This window comes from Xenopus laevis, chromosome 3S, assembly GCF_017654675.1.
Source record: "Xenopus laevis strain J_2021 chromosome 3S, Xenopus_laevis_v10.1, whole genome shotgun sequence".
Classification (NCBI taxonomy): Eukaryota; Metazoa; Chordata; class Amphibia; order Anura; family Pipidae; genus Xenopus; species Xenopus laevis.
This window is the reverse complement of record NC_054376.1, coordinates 72,733,269-72,753,167: the sequence shown is the minus strand read 5'-3', so window position 1 is coordinate 72,753,167 and position 19,899 is coordinate 72,733,269. Positions and strand designations below refer to the sequence as shown.

Here is a 19,899-nt window from a genome sequence, read left to right as displayed (position 1 = left end):
TGGCACAAGGCATGACATCAAAGTGATAATTTACTAATGGAGGGCAATACGAAAAAAAAACAGATTTAAAGTGTTTTTCCCTACAGTTCAGCCACTTTAGAATATATGCTGGAGTTTGATACAGAAAGTAGCTGTAACCCGGTAGTGTTCTAAATGAACAGCAATTCTAGAAGGTGTGGTACAGGGTTGTGTGTCGAGTTTCAGGAGCAAACATATAAGGGCTCATTTACAACGCAGATGTGGTAGAACTAAAATGGATGCTGCTATTGTGTGCCTTGATGCCATTCATTAAAATTACTTGCACCTAAACACACTCCACACAAATGTATGTATTTGCACAAGTGCTTGCTCCTGCCCAGTATGAGAGTAAGAGACATTGCAAATAGCTGAAGGAAATTAATAGAGAAAAATGTTCTTGGCTGGTGAAAATTAAATGATGTGATTGGTGCACCCGGACCACTTTCACTGTTTGGTGAGTTACTTTACAATTAATTCTGGAGCACCTTGTCCTCCCCTAACCATTTAAACATCAACTAAATCACCAGCTAGGGCCAGAATTACAAATTCACCGGCAATGTAATTGCCAGTATATTTTCAACTCTATAAATCCCTCCCTACTCTGAGAGTAACCCTTATATGGATAGGCCCACCCTCCCTATTTCCATATCCACCCCACCCATTTCCCACCAAATCCAACCATGTTTCCCCCCATATGACATCACCAGCGCCGGATTTCATTTCTGGGCGCCCCTAGGCCGCGCGGTCCGACCAGGCGGTCACGCGGTCCTAGCGCCCGCCTTCCCAGCGCGCCGGCGAAAAAACGCTGGCGCAGCTGGTGTAGTTGAACGGCGGCTGGGCGGCATGCCGCCCTAGGCCCGGGCCTATGCGGCCTTGCCGCAAATCCGGGCCTGGACATAACAGACCACTCCCCAACCCAAAGGTTGATTTTATTCAAATGAAAAGGTGCTACCCTACCTACAGCAGGCTCTGTTTAGCGGTACACCTGTTTTTATGCAATCAAGACTTGCCTTCAAACCAAACTAAAAAATAAGCACCTGCTTTGAGACCACTGGGAGTTGGTTTGTGAGTAACATGTTGATCAAGAGCCACTGGTTGGGAATCACTGCCTAAATAATGTGTACAGCAGTTGAAATATTGTATACATTGGATGCAATAAAATAATTTTTGTCTGCAAAGCCAAATACTGCAATGATAAATACAAATTAAGTTAACCTATATTGATGAAAATAAATTACAAATATTACCTACAGATGTAAATATAGATCCATGAGGCATTTCTGTGATTACAGGTAGCAGTATGGTAGCATTGCAGTTACCTTTATAATTGTAGGCCAAACATCCACCAATATTATGCTGGCCTGGTGGCTTTTGGCAAATGCTGGAAGGGCTGCTGTAAGATGTCATAGACAATCACTATTTAGTGGGTTGGTGGATAGCTGTTTGGGGATCTGTGTACTTGGAATGACAGGGCCTTTTTGAATCTTAGTCCAGACTTGATATTCTGTTTACTGATATTTATTACTGAATTACATGACATACCCATAACTTCATGTCCTTTCTATACTTCCCCAATCCCCATTGTGGTTTCCATGGCTAACCTTGTCAGCATTTAATCATGGGCTATCTCCACCCTCCTGACGGCTGACAGGGCAGAATGAAAGCAATAAAATAAAAAAAGCGATTAACTACATCTATATATAGAGCCACCATATTCCCAATCAGGTGGGGATTTTTCTTGCCCCCCACCGTTAAGTAGGCAAGGACTAAAATATTCCACGTAATCTAATCGGACTCGTTTGGCGATGTCACCAAACGAGTGGATCTCTCCCCAATATGCCCACATTGAAGTTGGCGATATCGGAAGCCAAATGGGCGGTCGGATTGCGGGACTGCATTAACAAAAAGATGCGGCCGCAATCCTTTGGGATTTTCTAACCTGCCCGATCAGCATCTGCCCACCTTTCGGCCAGATATCGATCAGGAAAGCCCGTCGGGAGCTCTACACATGGGCAGATAAGCTGCCAACTTGGTCGGCCCGTGTATGGGGGCCTTTAGTTGATACATTTGTTATATTTAGCCCTGCTGAGCAGAATCCCTGAGTTTAATTAAAGGCAGCTGTTGATACAATTATACAATTGTTGCTATTATTCCAAAGACACTGCTGATAAATATAGCAACTCATGTAGCCGCTAAATGTATCCAATTGTAACATTACAGAATCTGTTTCTGGAGTACTGAGACACCAGAGACACAAAAAACATGGAAAAACTATAAAAAATTAAGAACCGAAAGCAATTAAGAAAAAGTCTTTATTTCTGGGGAACAATCTGAAAACAATTGAACTGAAAAGTGTTAAAGGAACAGTTCAGTGTGAAAATAAAAACTGGATACATAGATAGGCTGTCGAAAATAAAAAACGTTTCTAATATACAAAAATGTAATGTATAAAGGCTTTAGTGACTGGATGTCTAACATAATATCCATAACTGTTGCTTTTAGCAACATAGTACTATGTTACTATGTAGTATGTTACCAAAAGCAACATTTCTGTCCCATATGGCCCTTCCCCCAAATTACTCCAAGTTACTGCCTGGTTACCAATCAGTGGAAACAAAGATAGCTGCAAAGCAGGAAGTAGTGTTCTGGTTGTTATGTTAGACATCCAATCACTCCAGCCTTTATATTACATTTTTTGCCTAACTATATTACATTTTTTATTTTTGCACAACCTATTTATCCAGTTTTTATTTTTATACTGAACAATTCCTTTAAGGTGAACAACCCCTTTAAAGGGAAATTTCAGCTTCATTAGCCAAACTGTTATAACACGTAAAACATTGCACTAAAATTCCCAGAAATTAGTTCAAACTGTGATAACCTGGCAAATTTTGTAACAGGGAAATGGTAATTAGGGGGTTTGGCCATAAAGTGGGCGTGGTCCAACATTTTCGCAGCACTACACACACCACAACTTTTTGTCCCTCTTTCTGTTTTTCAAATGTTGGGAGTGGAATAAGTGAGTGCTGCAATGGATAACAGACCTAGTTCCACAATCTGTAGATTCTGGCAAATGCCAGAGAAGCTGCTGTAAGATGCCATAGACAGGGCTGGATTTACATAGCAGGCATCTCATTGCCATTCATCGCCCCAGTCCCCTCCCCTTCCTTTGTGTAAATGCGCAAATTTTCAGCATCGGGTCTGGAGTACTGGGGATTGGTGCACAGAAATATTTAAAAACTGTTGTAACTCCTGTGAATCCCCAGTGCTTCTGAACCAATGCAGGCAGACAGGTTAGGCGACATGCTGCCCCCTAAAATTCTGCAGCCCTAGGCCCAGACCTTTGTGGCCTTTCCACAAATTTGGACCTGGTCATAGACGGTCACTATTGGGCCAGGCCGATAAAATACAGGCCAGGTGGCAACCCTATGTGTACCTGAAATGTTAGGACCTCTTTTGAATTCAAGTTGACTTGTCATGCAGGTAGCAGGATAGCCCTTATATAGGACATAGATTTCTCAGTTTTAAGTAGTTTTGCTAATGTTTCACTGTGACATAAAACCACACTTCTCTAGTCATTAAACCTTAAAAGCACACCTATACAGAACGGAATTACGTAATTTGCCAACTCTTGACAAGCGAGGAAGTCAGGGTCCTCCCTTCCCGGAGCAATATGGCCACTTCGCCCCTCCCACCATCGCTTCTGTACACACAGACTCTGAGCATGAGCCAACCCCTCCTAGCAGGCGGGTGGGCTCCAATGACATGGAGGAGGAGGAGCTGCAAGGTGCTCGGGAGCTCCGTGCGGTTAGTGGCTTTGGTGCCTGTCGCAGTTAGTAGGCGCTACGGCTGCTGCAGATCCGGAAGAAGTAGTGAGCGCCCTGGAGACCCTTAAAGTGCCCAGCGGAGACGTGGGAGCCAGTTCGCAGCCATTTTAATGGACGTTGTGGATGAAGAGCAGGGGACAGAGGACAGGTACGCTGTAGCTATTGGCAAAGTAATTGGTTATGCAAGGTGCAGCAGACACGTGCAGGAATGCAGTAAGGGGGAGTATGTGGTATAACCTGTGGAAAAATGAGGTGCAGTGTGGTAGAGTCAGTTGGGACCAGTCCAAGAAGCGGCCCTACTGCTATTCTTGGCATCCCACCTGCAGCTGTAAGATGTTGAGACTGGAAGCTGCGGGCAGCTGTAACATGGTAAGTGTTTACCCCTGAATGAGTTGCAATATGTTTGTGACTTAACCCTGAACTATAGCCAGGGATGGGTGCATAGCATGTGATCATTGAACAGACACAAAAAGGTAATATCACACAATGATCCTGCTCTTCTTCTATTTGCCTCATAAGAAATAATACAGGTATTTATTTCTCAGCATCATTTACTAGTGGGGAATAATATTCCTATGCAGAAAAACTGAATTGGATGCAGGCACCACCAACGTCCACAAACCGTGCCCAATAATCAAAGTGTGGACATAAAGATCACCAGAAAGAAACTTCCAGTTCCCCTGGACACTTGCAATTGATTTTTAAGTGGATGTTTATCAAAAGGTAAAAACAAATTGCTGTAGTTTTACGCTTTGATAAATATTCTCACATGTAGCCTGGCTGGCTTTCATCCAGTAGAATAGACCAGACTGGAAGTTGGCAGTGTAAATTACAGCCAGCATCTTCCATAGGAATAGGGGCACTTGCATCCATACCTGTTAGTTTCAAGTATGCTGCCTTCCAATGAGATGAGTCAGAACACTGCATGCTCAGTGTACAATACAGACCATTGTAGTTAGTAACAGATTGAGAATGTTGCTCAGTCATCTGGCAATAAAATGGTTTCAGGGGTTTCTAACAAAAGTGTGTGTGGTGGACTTTAACTCATTAGTGCACATGGTGGACTCTTTGGGAATGAGAGCCTTTGGCAGGGGTGTCAGACTTATCACTGCTTGGTGGCCAAAGGGGGGGCTGAGAGGAAGTCAAATATATAATAATATATATATAGTAAAAGCAAAATAAGGTTAGGTAAAAATTCCTTTGTAAAATAGTTGCAAAGTCAGCAGGGTGTGATAGCAGAAAAGAGTACAGGGAGGAGGTGTTTCAGTGGGCAGGGGCAGGTAACATAGAGGTAGATGTGTGGGTTCCAAGTACAGATATTGGCTGTAGATTAGTGCAAGCAGCACAAATCATTGGCAGTTATATGAGGAAGTTATGGGAACGGTGCAGCGGTATAATAGTCAGAAAGTGTGATTATGTTAAAGGTACAGATAATTGCTGTAGATTAGTACATACTACAGAGGATACAGGGAGACCTGTAGGAAAAGGGAGTGGTTCCAAGGTATGACATATAATGAAGTATGTGCACATACAAGGTCCCAAACTATCAATCAATACTCTTGTTTCTGGAGGAAAAGGAAAGTAGATGTATCCTATTTATATTATGCAGTGTAAGTAAACCCTGTGAAACAATAGGGGGTAATGTCACATAATTTGTACATGGACTAGTAATCCTATAGTAACAAACTGGATGTTTTCAAACCGTAACCTATAAATTATACCTTCTGGTTGGATGCTACGGGCTTCTAGACCTGAAAACATTTATTCGATTATCCTAATTGTCTCTGAACTGCATTTTCTTTGTCTTTATTGTGGGTAGAGTTAATTGGAATTAATTGGACCTACACTAACAGGACATAAAGGCCAGTTTAGTGTCCTGTTCATAATTTTTTACTTATTTGATGTTATATGCAGGTCTGGATGGGCCACAATTGAGTTTACCTTTGCCAAAAATAATTGGTCAGTTTGACAGTACTGGTGATAACTTTGTGATGTGGCAGAACACTCTTCAGTAGCTGCCAATAAAATTTCCGGGGAAAGTGCACGAATACTTGGCATGTCTGCTTATTCCTAAGGTCATCAGCTCTATGTGATTAAAGTAATTGATAAAACTTTTCTAGCCCTGCCCTAAAAGTGATCTCTGCTCATATCTTTGAGGATTCTCTCACATTGATTAAGATCTTAGTGTCCAGGCCAGGGCTTAAGCAGAAGTATACATTGTTCCTAATATTTTCTATAAATTTTTGCTGAGGATGCATATCTTTGCACCAGGATGTCAATTAGACATCATTTGCTGATGCACCATATCCGCCTCTATATGGTGCATTGGCAGTTAAGAAACCAAAACCAGTCCAGATCATTTAGGCTCTCAGCCTGGATGAACTTGTATGCTTGTGTATATATATATATATATATATATATATATATGTATATGTATATATATGTATGTATATATATATATATATATATATATATATATATATATATATATATATATATATACCTTTACTTTGCTGGAATTTTCCTCTGTCGTGCATGAATGAAGACCGCTCTTAAGAGCAGATTAGTGATGTTGTGTGACAGGCACAGAAAGGAATTTACTGACACCTAGGTAGTTTAGCTGCAGAGTTTCAAAAGTACCAAGTAGCATTTGTTGGCATGATGGGAACTGCAGCATGATGGGCTGCTTCTGTGAGGGCTAGTAACACTATTGTGGCTTTTTTTAAATTCATCTTCATAACAGGAACACTTTACTAAACTCCAAATTAGGTTATATAAATTGGTTTATTTTTCACAGCAAAATATTGGGCATAGCTTTTTTTGAACCAATCAGTCTTTTGTGATTTTTTCCCCTTTATTTAGGCTGCCATATTTCTTCCCTTTATTCAGTATGATATGAACAGACAACCCCAAATTACTTCCCCAAAATTATTACATTCTTGATGCCATAACATGTTTTTTACTTGCACCATGTGCCATAGCCTGCCCTATCATCGACCCACAGTAATTTTTCACTTGCTGATACTGTGCACTTTGTCAAATACAGCGTGTCCAGGTGCACAGTCTTACCACCGACTGTGAGGTAGGAGCCTGGAGAGAACCCTCCTTACATAAAAGTGTAGTAAGCATCCTATAAACTGAGAATAATAATAATAATTTTAAGTTGCACTGCCATTTATTACCTGTTTGGCACTGGGCAATTAATAACAAACACAAGGGAATCACTGCCTATTTGTGTGACAAAGCCTGCCGACTAGAAAGTAAATCGCCGGTGGGATGGCACCTGGATCGAAGTTGCCTGACGTTTCATTCTTGCTGGCAGGAAGACATTTAGGGGAGATTAGTCGCCCCGTAGAAGAGATTTGTCGCTGGACGACTAATCTCCCTGAATCGGAGCTTGTGCCACCACCCTTAAATTGTGTTTCATCCTGTGTGTATTGCTTGCCTGCGCAAGTACAAAGTGAGTGAATACAAAGTGATTGGAAAGAAGGGCTGCTTTTCTTCCTGCTGTAAAGTGCGTGTAAGAAATACTGCAGTGGAAAGTACTTAAAAATTATGCAAAAATACTTAAAAAAGTATGGACCTATTTTAAGCACCTATCCATTTTTAAAAAAAATATTATAGTTTCAAATTATTTGCCTTCCAGTTACGCCTCTGCCTGGCCCTTAATTGAAAATGCCTTCTGGTTGTTGGGGGTACTGACCCTGGCAACTAGAACAATAAAAGTTATGGGAGTAAAATCATACTGTATATCCTTTTCATGTAGCAGGACGTTCTTCTTGTCCACTTAAATGTCACTTAGTGACACATAATACCAGAAGACAATACCTGAGGTTGACAAACCTGCTTGATCACTAGGGATGTGGTCAAAGGACATTTGCTTAGCCTCAAGTATTTTAATAAAACCATGTCTTTCTCTTGTGACCTGTACATACATTTCTGGTGTGTTTGATTCTATTGTATATTTTCTCCCTCCCATGACTGACGCTATATTATTGTTTTAAGGAAAAATTTCCTCAGCTAAACAAACGTTGCCACAAATGTAGCACGGATATTATTATAACGCAACACCTTCACATTGGAAAAACAAAATTTTGGTAGTTGATTTGATAATTTACTGGGGGGCAATATTGTTTAAGCTTATTTAAAAATTATCACTTAAATAAACTGCTGTAAAAAGTTTTCTTGTGAAAAGCTACAAAAAAGGGTTTCTTTAGTATGATGCAACTTCAGTGTCATGTGATGATCCATGAGTGCAAGGCTTGTTCTGTCTTGTTCCTTCGGATCTAATGCTGCACAAAAGCTCTTTCTGAAACCACTCCAAAATGTAAAATGTGTTGCCATTATACATTGTATGAACTCAAGGCTTAAGTGAGAGTTTTGATTTAGATCCAATTACGCAGCATTTTTACTTAAAACTTCACATCTTTACTGCATTTTAGAGGTACAACAGTAAAACAATATTGCTTAAAGGGGTTGTTCACTTCCAACACTATTTCCGTTTAGTTGTTTTCAGAAATAAAAGATTTTTTCACTTTCTATTTTCTATATGTTTTTCTAATATTAAAGGTTAAGGTTTAATTTTTCATCTTGTCTTTCTAAAGCAGCCCTGGAAGGGTAAGGGATGCCAACACTTTAAACTGTTTTAAATTGATACATTAGTTGAAACATTTATTATTATTATTGGCCCTGCTGAACAGCTGTCATAAGTTTTATTAAAGGCAGCTGTTTCTAATTCTGATGAGAAATGTGTCAACTGTAGCAAATTATAACAGTTCAGAATCTGCACTTGGATTACAGAGTTGCCACACAGAAACACCAGGAGGAATATTAAACTTTCATTTTGGAAAACTGAATTGATAAAAAATGAAAAGCACCTTAAAATAGTCTTTATTTGAATTTGTGCCTGGAAGATAGGCCGTGGATAATACCAGAAAACTCTATAATCTAATGCACCTTATCAAATGGGAGAATCCTTGCTGCTGTCTTTAGACGTGGAGAAGGCTTTCGACAGGATCCACTGGGGATGTATGAAGCAAACACTTCTCAAATTTGTGATAGGGGACACCTTTATGAAAGCAATGATTCCTCTATACTCCAACCCCGCTGCTAGGGTGATCGCCATGGCAGTCCTGTCATGCACCTTCAGTATCGGTACAAGGCAGGGGTGTATAGGGTATCCCTATACTAATATAACTATATCCCCTTAAAAAAATCCATTCAGGCCAGCTATCTTGGGTGGAAATCACTATATACTTCATGGATGAGGAGAAAAACTGCCACTAAAATGAATTGCTGCCAAAAATGTTATAAAGATTAATCTCCCACCATGATAAATTAAAACAGTGCAAAGGCAAATCAATGACTTTATATAGGCAGGGAAAAAAAACACACACAGCAGCTGGGGTACTACAGCAACTAGCCTCGGTAGGGGGCTTTGGCCTATCGAATATTAATACCGTATATACTCGAGTATAAGCCGACCCGAGTATAAGCCGAGGTACCTAATTTTACCTACGAAAACTGGGAAAACTTATGGACTCTAGTATAAGCCTAGACACAACTACAGCCCTGTCTCCCAGCAGCGCACATTCCACCATTACATTCCACCAAAGCGACCCCCCCCAGCGATCAACCAGACTTCTTTGCAAAGTTGATGGTGACAGAGAATTGCCAAACTGATTACTGTGTACATTGTCCCACTGTCCCACTACCATGTGCAGAGGGTGCTGTGTGATATTGCAGTCACTGTTATTCTTTCTTACTACCAACAGAGGGCGCACTGTTATTTTTTCATACAACCAACAGAGGGTGCTGTGTGATATTGCAGTCACTGTTATTCTTTCATATAACCAACAGATGGCGCTGTGTGATATTGCAGTCACTGTTATTCTTTCATATAACCAACAGAGGGCGCACTGTTATTCTTTCATATAAGCAACAGAGGGTGCTGTGTGATATTGCAGTCACTGTTATTCTTTCATACAACCAACAGATGGCGCTGTGTGATATTGCAGTCATTGTTATTCTTTCATATAACCAACAGAGGGCGCACTGTTATTCTTTCATATAACCAACAGAGGGCGCTGTGTGATATTGCAGTCTCTCCCCAAGCGAACTGTTGGTATAGGAATGATTAAAAGTGACTGTAATCTCAGCTACTGCCCGCTGACCCGAGTATAAGCCGAGGTAGACTTTTTCAGCACATTTTGGATGCTGAAAAACTCGGCTTATACTCGAGTATATTACGGTACTTATTACAGAACATCTTTAATGGATACGACCATTAAAATGCAGAGTCCACAGTTTTGCAGGAAATGATTGGATGCAGAATTTCGAGAACTGATCAACAAGTATTTCCCCAACTGCTATGGAATACACCAGACCAAAAACCACCACTATACTGCCTACCAACAAAATTATACTCACCGGCTGGGACAAATTTCAAGTTGAAAATGCTTCACACAAATTACCTTCCCCCAGAATGCCCCTTCAGAACCTTCAACATTGGTTATCATGGACTTATACGGTACTCGTATGTACCTATATTTTGCAGACCTAAAAGAAAAGTACCAACTCCATGAGACAGATAGATGTGCCTACACGTGTTTTACGTACTTTCTCATGAAACACCGACCAGTCTGATGTTTCCGGAGCACGTACACAAATGCAGCAAAAAACATATTTTTCACTTATTTAACTCCACCACAACCTTGATTGCAAAACGCTGCAGGCCCATACCAAATACAGCAAATGTCACGTCGATGAACACCAGAAATGGAACGAATGGCAGCTCACAGCTAAAACAGAACCTCCACATACAACTGTATATGGACAACTTGGCTAGTATATAGAAACAAAACGAATGACAGCCTGGACACGAACAACTCTACCAAAACCCCACCTGGGGCACACCTGAATAACTGACAGGAGACAACAATATTACAAAATACAAATTTGGAATACTGTTAGACTGTTAATTTGGTTCCTTTTCATCTTCTCTTGTTTATGTTCTTTGCCTTTCTTTCCCCATACCTTTCTAATATTCTCACCTTACCAGAATGTCTTTACAAGTCAACCCTGCAAACAGAATAATATGTGTAGCTACAATGTTCAACGCTATACCACTTTGTACAATGTACGATGAACAATTATTCTATTGAATAGATACTCAAAACTCAATAGGTTTTTTTTTTTTTGGTGAACAATCTGAAAACAACCAAACTGAATATGAAGATGAACAAACTTAAAAGAGCCCTTGAAATTATGTTCTGTACTATTGCATATTTTTGTTAAAGGGCCAGTAACGTCATTTTTTTTTTTTTAAATTTGTTTGTAGAACGAAAAAAAAAAACCACCAAGACAAATGTTACTTTAAAATCACAAAGTCTGTATAAAAAAATAACTTACCAAAACTCTGCTTGAGCTCCTCTTCAGAAAAGGTGACAGGGCGACGTTCGATCGTGCTGTGCTCAATTTCTCTTCCCTGACTTCTATAGGAGATAGCCAGGGAGGAGAAATCGAGTGCTGCACGATGGATGTTACTGGTACTTTAAGATTCATAGTCAAACTTAGTATGCACACTACCCAGGAGCTGTAGCTGTGCCAGGCAGCTGTCTGATGTACTGCTAGAAGCGCATTATACTACAGGAAGGAAAATATGAAAATATATAAATATAATATACTGTATTTAAGGTCAAACATTATTCTTTCATTATGCAAAATAGTGTTTATCAAGGTATTCCTTTTGTAAATACTGAATTCAGGGTTCTTTAAAATTTATCCGTTATAACTCCGTTATCAACCCTTAATTTACTGTGTACTTTGTAAAGACATTTCTCCCAATTTTAGGTTACCAGATACAGATGGCAGTGAAAAGAATGAGGTGTATCCTAAAGAGACAGTTCGGAAACGACAGAATTCTATACGGAGCTCCAGAAGTAGTGACTCCTGCAGATCATCAAGGAAAAGTTTCAAGTTAGATGTCCGAATGGAAGAGGAAGTTACCAAGTCAAGGAGACTCAAGAATGGTAGATTTGTGAACCCATGGCCTACATGGAAGGCACCCTCCATCTGGAATGCTCTAAAATGGGTAGTCACAGAAAAAGATAATAGCAGTGTTCCCAGCTCAAAGGAGGTGAGTACATTACGATTCTCTATATTGTCTGAATATAAGGCAGTGAATTTGATAATACAATTTTCTTTGCAAACAAAGCATTACTTTATGTCACTGTACGGGTGAATTAAATTATTATGGTTTTTATTAAGTTTTATAAAGTGTCACTGTTCTAGATCAGCAGACGGTACTATGAGGCATTCCACTTGTTGTTGAATTCTAGACGCTGTAGTTGAACAGTTGTAGGACCAATGGTTACCAATGTCTATTATAACATTACATCTGAAGTGTGGCCTAAATGTGAACAAACATGTTCTGAGCTATGCACCCCTTACTAGCATTTTCTTATCCATTTGATAACACATGGTGGATTTTGCTTTCTCCAATGAGTAGCGTTCTATCAAATGGACTAACCACTGTTTTTTGTGTGTTACAGTCATCAGCAACATTTTGCAATGTTATTGCAGTCATTTTCTGCCACAACTGTATGATCATTAGTCCATGCAAGGCCCCTGCTACTGCGTGAATTGACTGAACAGCTACAACTCAGGAGAGCATACTTAGCATTGCTGATGGCTGGTTTTCAGCTTGATTTCCCATGAAAGGGGGCCTATGTGTTGCAATCACAGCAAATATCTACTTTCTACTAACTTTGCAAGTTTTTTCTTTCTGTCCATAGGAGCTTGACAAGGTGCTTCCAATTGTTAAACCCTACTTTGTTCAATGCCCTGATCTTGCTGGCAAGACCAAAAATGGAATACGGGTCACATGGTTAGGACATGCTTCTGTCATGGTAGAAATGGATGATGTGATATTTCTTACTGATCCTATCTTCAGTCAACATGCATCCCCAATAAGCTTCGCAGGGCCAAAGCGTTTCCGTGGGCCTCCATGTTCGGTGGAACAACTTCCAAAAATAGATGCTGTTGTAATCAGCCATAACCATTATGACCACTTGGATTATAACACAGTAGTAGGTCTTAATGAGCGTTTTGGTACTGAGTTGAGATGGTTTGTACCTTTGGGCCTTTTAAACTGGATGCAGAAATGTGGCTGCGAGAATGTAATTGAATTGGATTGGTGGGAGCAAAACTGTGTACCTGGACATGATGAAGTAACATTTGTGTTTACCCCATGCCAGCACTGGTGCAAAAGGACACCTATAGATGACAACAAAGTGCTTTGGGGTAGTTGGTCTGTCCTTGGACCATCAAACCGATTCTTTTTTGCAGGAGATACTGGGTATTGTGCTGCTTTTGAAGAGATAGGAAAGAGATTTGGTCCTTTTGACATTGCTGCTATTCCAATTGGAGCCTATGAACCAAGGTAATAACATTTAATTATTAGTGTGTTTTCTCATGTGCTACAATTACAGACTATCAAGGTTCATGAAAATATATTGATACATTAGTGGTTATAGAAAAAAATGTATTTGCCCATTTAACTTTAGTACCAATAATGCCAGAAATGAAAATTACTCATTTGTGCAGACATTCTCTGTATTTTTTATATTGTACATATTAAAATATTTTCTTTGTAGAATTTAAAATTTATTTTGCAGTGTGTTTGCTATTGGCTTTTCAATTTTCAGGTATATTTTATCTGTAGCAGTCAAGAAGTTCTAATGAATGCCCTAGCAGAAACCAAAATTATTTAAAAAGAGATTAATTGTTGCACTGCACTCTTCGGGGTTCCAAAAAATTGGCATTTGCCATTGGTCAAAGTGCCACTTCAAACATGTAGATATGTAAAGTATTTTATTTATATTATTTATTTATGGTATATTTATTTATAATAATATATTTACACATGGACAAAAAATATTGGGGAACATAACATTTATAAGTACAGGTTTAAATGACATTAATATTCTAAATTCTATTCTATTTTTGCTCAAAGGCCAATTTGGGCATGTGCACGATATCATTACCCTTTACAGGAAAAAGATAACTCCCATTTATAAATGTAATTTCTTTTTTTTGTCTTTTCTTATATTGATTGTGGAATCACTGTTAATTAATGTTACTGTGTTTTACTAGATGGGTTATGAGAAGTCAGCATGTGGACCCAGAAGAGGCAGTTAGAATTCATGCTGATGTCCGTGCAAAGAAATCTGTTGGCGTTCACTGGGGAACGTTTGCATTAGCCAATGAGGTTTGTTCCATGCAAAAGTCTCTTTAGAAATAATGGCAGATTACCATGATCAACTATGCAATTTGGAAACCGTAAAGAAAAATTTTGTTTTCTAGTAAAACATGAGAGCACCATATATGCCTTAAGCAAAGATAAGATTCTGCTATCATTTTATCTTGCTAGTGAAAAATCTGTAGAGTGCTTTTTTTAGTGGAGTCTATGAATTGCATTTACTGGGGGCACTGCTGGGAAACAATATGGTAGCTCTATCTTATTAAACAGATACATGCAGATAAATAAAAAAAAAAACATGTTAAAATATTAAATATTTATAGAACATTAACATAAAATATAGGTTATGTTGCCTTTTCATTTATGAACTATGGTTAATTAAGGTTTCCTTAATTAAGGTTTGCTTTACCAAGTGTAACATTAGCCTAAACCAATGTACTATATAAGCGCCAAAGTCTTGCTGTAAAGGATTTATGCTTATCTGGGTTTCCTAAAGCTGAATGTACTGAACTGAAGTTATGTACAGTGACATTAAAATGCCCAATTGTCTGTTTTTACAGCACTATTTGGATCCACCAAGAAAACTCACTGAAGCCCTTGAAAGATATGGACTGAATGCAGATGATTTTTTTGTATTAAACCATGGAGAATCTATACATCTTAATATGGACAACGATGAACTATCTGAAGATTGATAAATACATCTTAATATTTTAATTTCATCAAATACTTTTACTAGAAGATTTTATATATTAATGCAAGTGACATGCATTTCTTACATTAAGGGGCCGATTCACTAACTTCGAGTGAAGGATTCGAAGGTAAAAAACTTCGAATTTCGAAGTTTTTTTTTGGGCTACTTCGACCATCGAATGGGCTACTTCGACTACGACTACAAATCGAAGGATTCGTAGTAAAAACGTTCGACTATTCGACCATTCGATAGTCGAAGTACTGTCTCTTTAAAAAAAACTTCGACACCCTAGTTCGCCATCTAAAATCTACCGAAGTCAATGTTAGCCTATGGGGAAGGTCCCCATAGGCTTGGCTAACTTTTTTTGATCGAAGGATATTCCTTCGATCGTTGAATTAAAATCCTTCGAATCGTTAGATTCGAAGGATTTAATCGTTCGATCGAAGGAATTATCCTTCGATCGTTCGATCGAACTATCTGCGCTAAATCCTTCGACTTCGATATTCGAAGTCGAAGGATTTTAATTCCTAGTCGAATATCGAGGGTTAATTAACCCTCGATATTCAACCCTTAGTGAATCGGCCCCTTAGCCTTTTTTCTGCCAGTGATGTAGATTCTACGGCGAACTTTAGTTGCCTAACAATGCCTTCCACATCACAACATTGGGTCTTTTGCTGCTATGGCAATAAACTGAGTTTGTAGTGGCAATGTCATCACACTGCATCTTAAATTAATGATTGCAGAAAATTGGGGAAAAGGGATAAGAAAATTACTTTAACACCACATCCTTCTGTGTAAATAGGGCAAGGATATGTATGCAGAGTATGAGTGAAGCAAAGCGTGAACATATAGTTGCTAGGTCCTACAGGAAGGCAGCTAGGGAACTGAAGGTTATACATCTGGTGCTGATTATAAATATTTTATACAAATATGTAGGGATCTGCTCAAAATGCACTTTGCTTTGTCCTGTAATAAAAAAAAATTGGTAATTTATATTATTTACATTTATTTAGAAAAGTCTGAGCACTACTCATTGCTTTGTCTGCAGAGTTGCCAGTTTTATTAAGGAATTATACATTAGCAAATGAAATGCCTTAATCTTGGGTAAACAAATTTGATATGAGCTAACAGCACTTCTATGTATTGTGCAGAGGTTTCTAGCTCCCCCAATCTACAAAGCCTAATCCATTCAGTAAAACACAAGTTAAAATGTAAATCTTTTTAGTACTTTTAAGAAGGCAATACACCCAAAATCATAATAGGCTGAGTGTAATTGGCCCATAGAAAAAGACCACCACAGCAGTAATGTAGCACAAGCTTTCGGGAACAACCCCCTTCCACAGGGGAAATCTGAGGTGAGATGAGAAGCGAAATTGGAAGCAGCCTGAGACTGAATGCACCCTATGATTACAAGTAAGTGGTGTGCCACAGATAAAGTTTTTGCTAAAAATGCTCCCATGCCCCTAGCTACATATCTGCTCCTGAGCTATTCTCTTATCTACCTCATTCAGCCATAACTCCTCCAGTTTTATTGTATAGGAAAAAAACCAATAGCTTATTGCTGTTGTTTATATTGGCTCTTTCTGAAAGCTTAGGAACAAACACAATGTCCTGTGATGGCTGCCTACATCCAATAGTACACCTTAAATAATATATTTATTGGTTCAAGAATACAATTATAAATGGTCAAATTAATTATTTGCTATGTATGCAATGTCATTTAGACCATAAAAATCATGACCAATGCCTTAAAAGGCATCCTCCACCCAAAAACTGTTTGTCTATATATGATTAATCTATACTGGAATTAAACTTCTTTCATCACTTCTTGGGTGGAAGAACCTTTTAAACTTGCCATATAAGGATCACATTGGTTTTTTACATCTGAAAAATAAAGCGGTAAACGGACCATCTGTGAGGCCAAAAGTTTGCCAGCGCTAGTAGGACCCTGTGGTGCGAAGTGCCTCGGGACATGCCTGACTGAAATCTGGGCCTGCAAATGACTAGAGTAGATATTATCATTATGTGGTGATCTGTTTTGAATATTATTGACATTCAAATAATAAATACAAAATAATTGTGCTGGAACTTTGAAGAAGTTACCTTTGCCAACTGCAGATTTCTTGTACAGTTGTGTTCAGAATAATAGCAGTGTGTTTACAAAAGTGAATAAAGCTCAAAATCCTTATAGTAGCTTTTATTGGCATACATGCAAATGCATTGGGAACACTGCACATTCGATTCCAAATCAAAACATGAAGAAAAATTATGCAGTGGGGATCTATTATAATTCGTTATTCGTTTAACAAAGTGAAGAAAAGAAAATGGGTTAAAAAAAAATAGCAATATCTGCATTCTCCTTTAAAAACTCTTCTTACCGATAGCTTGGCTTCACATAGGTGTCTTCTAATTGTAACTGTACTCACAGGTAACTTTATACCTTCTATAGCTCATCATTGGCTAAGTCTTTGCCATTTTGGCTATTCTTTTTTTACTCTACTATACCAACTAGTGAATTATTTGCCATGTAGAAATATAATTTCTACCAAAATCAATGATTGATCAGGTTAGTGATGTTGGACTGCTATTATTCTGAACACAACTGTATTTGCTGCTACATCAGGAATGCAGAAGATATATATGGCTAGCAGTTGAATTATTAAGCAAAATAAAAAGGCCATTTGCAGCATTTATTTAAGATATCCAGATGCTCCAGATATTCCATCAACATTTTTCAGCTGGCAGAGAACCAACCAGTCATAGCTGTTCACCTTGTTGTTTACAGAAAAAGATTTGAGGGGCACACACCTGGTTAATTACTTCGTTTGATTGGGTGCACCTCCCGTGGTGTCCTTCCACACCAGATTGCCAAAGCCAGAGAAGAGATGGGCAGCACTCCAGGATAGGATAAAAAAGCCTTTATTCACATACAGCAGGGCAGCATAGCAACGTTTCGAGCCTCGCACGGCTCTTTGTCAAGCTAGCATATCATTATACAAAGTCTCCTTTATATACACCAACATCATAGCACCCTCTAGGGGCTGCATCTAAGTATCAAAATTGTAACACAATGTTTCACTTATCTGACAATACGTAAATTAGTAGTCCCATTTCAGTCAAAGACACACAATGTATCCTCAGATAAACTGTAGAAAAAGGAGAACATTAAAACCAGATTAAAAGCAATAATATAAATTATCTAAAAACAGGAGATAGATCATATTCCAGATTAAGTCCATTCGGTGCTAGGGTATCTAATTTCCTGATCCACCATGCCTCTTTATATAGCAATTTTTTGACCCTGTCACCTCCCCTTCTCAACTTCGGGACAGCATCCAAGATCTGGAATTTTAATTGTGATATCGTATGTCCCCATTCTATAAAGTGTTTGGCGACCGGCTGATCCACTCTTTTACATTTTATAGTTGATTTGTGTTCTCTGATCCTATCTCTGGCCATGCGTGAGGTTTGACCCACATAAACTAAGCCACAAGGGCACTTTATCGCATAAACCACAAATGTGGTAGTACAGGAATAATGGCCAGAGATAGGAATAGGGATACCACTTCTAGGGTGGTGAATCACCTCTCCCTTTTGTATATTGCTACAGCAATTGCATGAGCAACAGGCAAATGTGCCCTTCTTAACCGGACGTAGTACCGTCTGTCTACTCTCTTTCCCTGAGCCCAAATCTGCCTTCACCAACATGGAGCCTATAGTACGGGCCCTTTTATAAGACATAACAGGTGGATTCTGGAAAGCAGGGACGCCCCCCAGATTAGTTTTTAAAATACCCCAATGTTTTCTAATAATTTTCCCTATATTATCACTCAACGTGTTATAAGTTGAAATAAATGGTATTCTGGCATGATTTTCTCTCTCTCTTTTTCTTAAGAGCTGTTCCCTATCAACATTCTCGACTTCCCCTCTTTGTCCATCCACCACCATCCTAGGATAATGTCTAGAAAGAAATTTCTCAGACATTTCATCCATCCTTACTTTTGACAGTTTCTCGTCCGAGACTATCCGTTTCACTCGTGTGAACTGTGACTTAGGAAGTGATTTTTTGATCTGTGGTGGATGGAAAGAAGAGAAATGAAGCAGAGTATTCTTATCTGTTTCTTTGGTGAATAAATCAGTATGGAGCATGTTATCACACATGTATACTCTGGTATCAAGGAAAGCAATCTCCTGTGAATTTACATGGACAGTAAACTTGATATGTGAGCATGCTGAGTTAATTTCCCTATGGAATTGTTCTAGGGACAAACGTGGCCCCTCCCAAATTATGAATACATCATCTATATAGCGTAGCCATTTTATACAATGTTTTTTGAAAAGTTGATTCGTGTAGATGAATTTTTCTTCAAATTTACCCATAAATATATTCGCATACGAAGGAGCCACGTTCGATCCCATGGCCGTCCCTTTCAATTGCAAAAAGAATTCGTCTCTGAACAAAAAGTAATTCCACCTTAATACCATTTCCAGGCAACTTAAGGTGAATCTCTTTTGGGCTCCATCAAGGGACTCATCTTGTTCCAAACAGATGTGAACCGCCTCCACACCCCCATCATGTGGGATGGAGGTGTAGAGGCTTTCCACATCCATTGTGGCTAGCCACACTTCCCTTTCAGGTAACGAAATTGATGCCACTTTATTTAAAAAGTCACCTGTATCCTGGATATAGGAACACTGGGAGATAACATGTGGTCTGATAATGGTGTCCACAAATCTTGCTAAAGGGGTAAAGACTGAGTCAATCCCAGCCACTATTGGTCTTCCAGGTGGTTTTTTTACATTTTTATGGATTTTCGGCAGCATATAGAACACAGGGGTCACAGGGTTCCCCTGTGTCAAGTATGCCGCCAATCCCTCATCAATGACATGTACATCTTTAGCATTTTGTAAAAGTGTCCCAATCTTTTTTTGTATATCAGACAGTGGGTCCCCACTCAGTTTAATATACGTGGTACCATCAGATAGTAATCGTGTAATTTCTCCAGTATAGTACTCAGTAGACATGATAACCACTGCACCCCCCTTATCAGCACTTTTAAAAACTAAATCCTTACGATTTGTAAGTTTGTTTAGTGCAT

The 19,899-nt window shown here is 39.0% G+C and overlaps 1 protein-coding gene across 1 annotated transcript; it reads left to right on the top strand.

The window, feature by feature from the left end:
* The first annotated feature begins 3,782 nt into the window (after nt 1-3,782).
* On the top strand, nt 3,783-14,894 carry napepld.S (N-acyl phosphatidylethanolamine phospholipase D S homeolog). The gene is given in 5 exon segments (NM_001114824.1): nt 3,783-3,993; nt 11,697-11,982; nt 12,641-13,287; nt 14,001-14,115; nt 14,667-14,894. Coding segments are annotated over 5 exon segments (1,221 nt in total). The 5' UTR covers nt 3,783-3,955; the 3' UTR covers nt 14,802-14,894.
* Nucleotides 14,895-19,899: the final 5,005 nt, after the last annotated feature.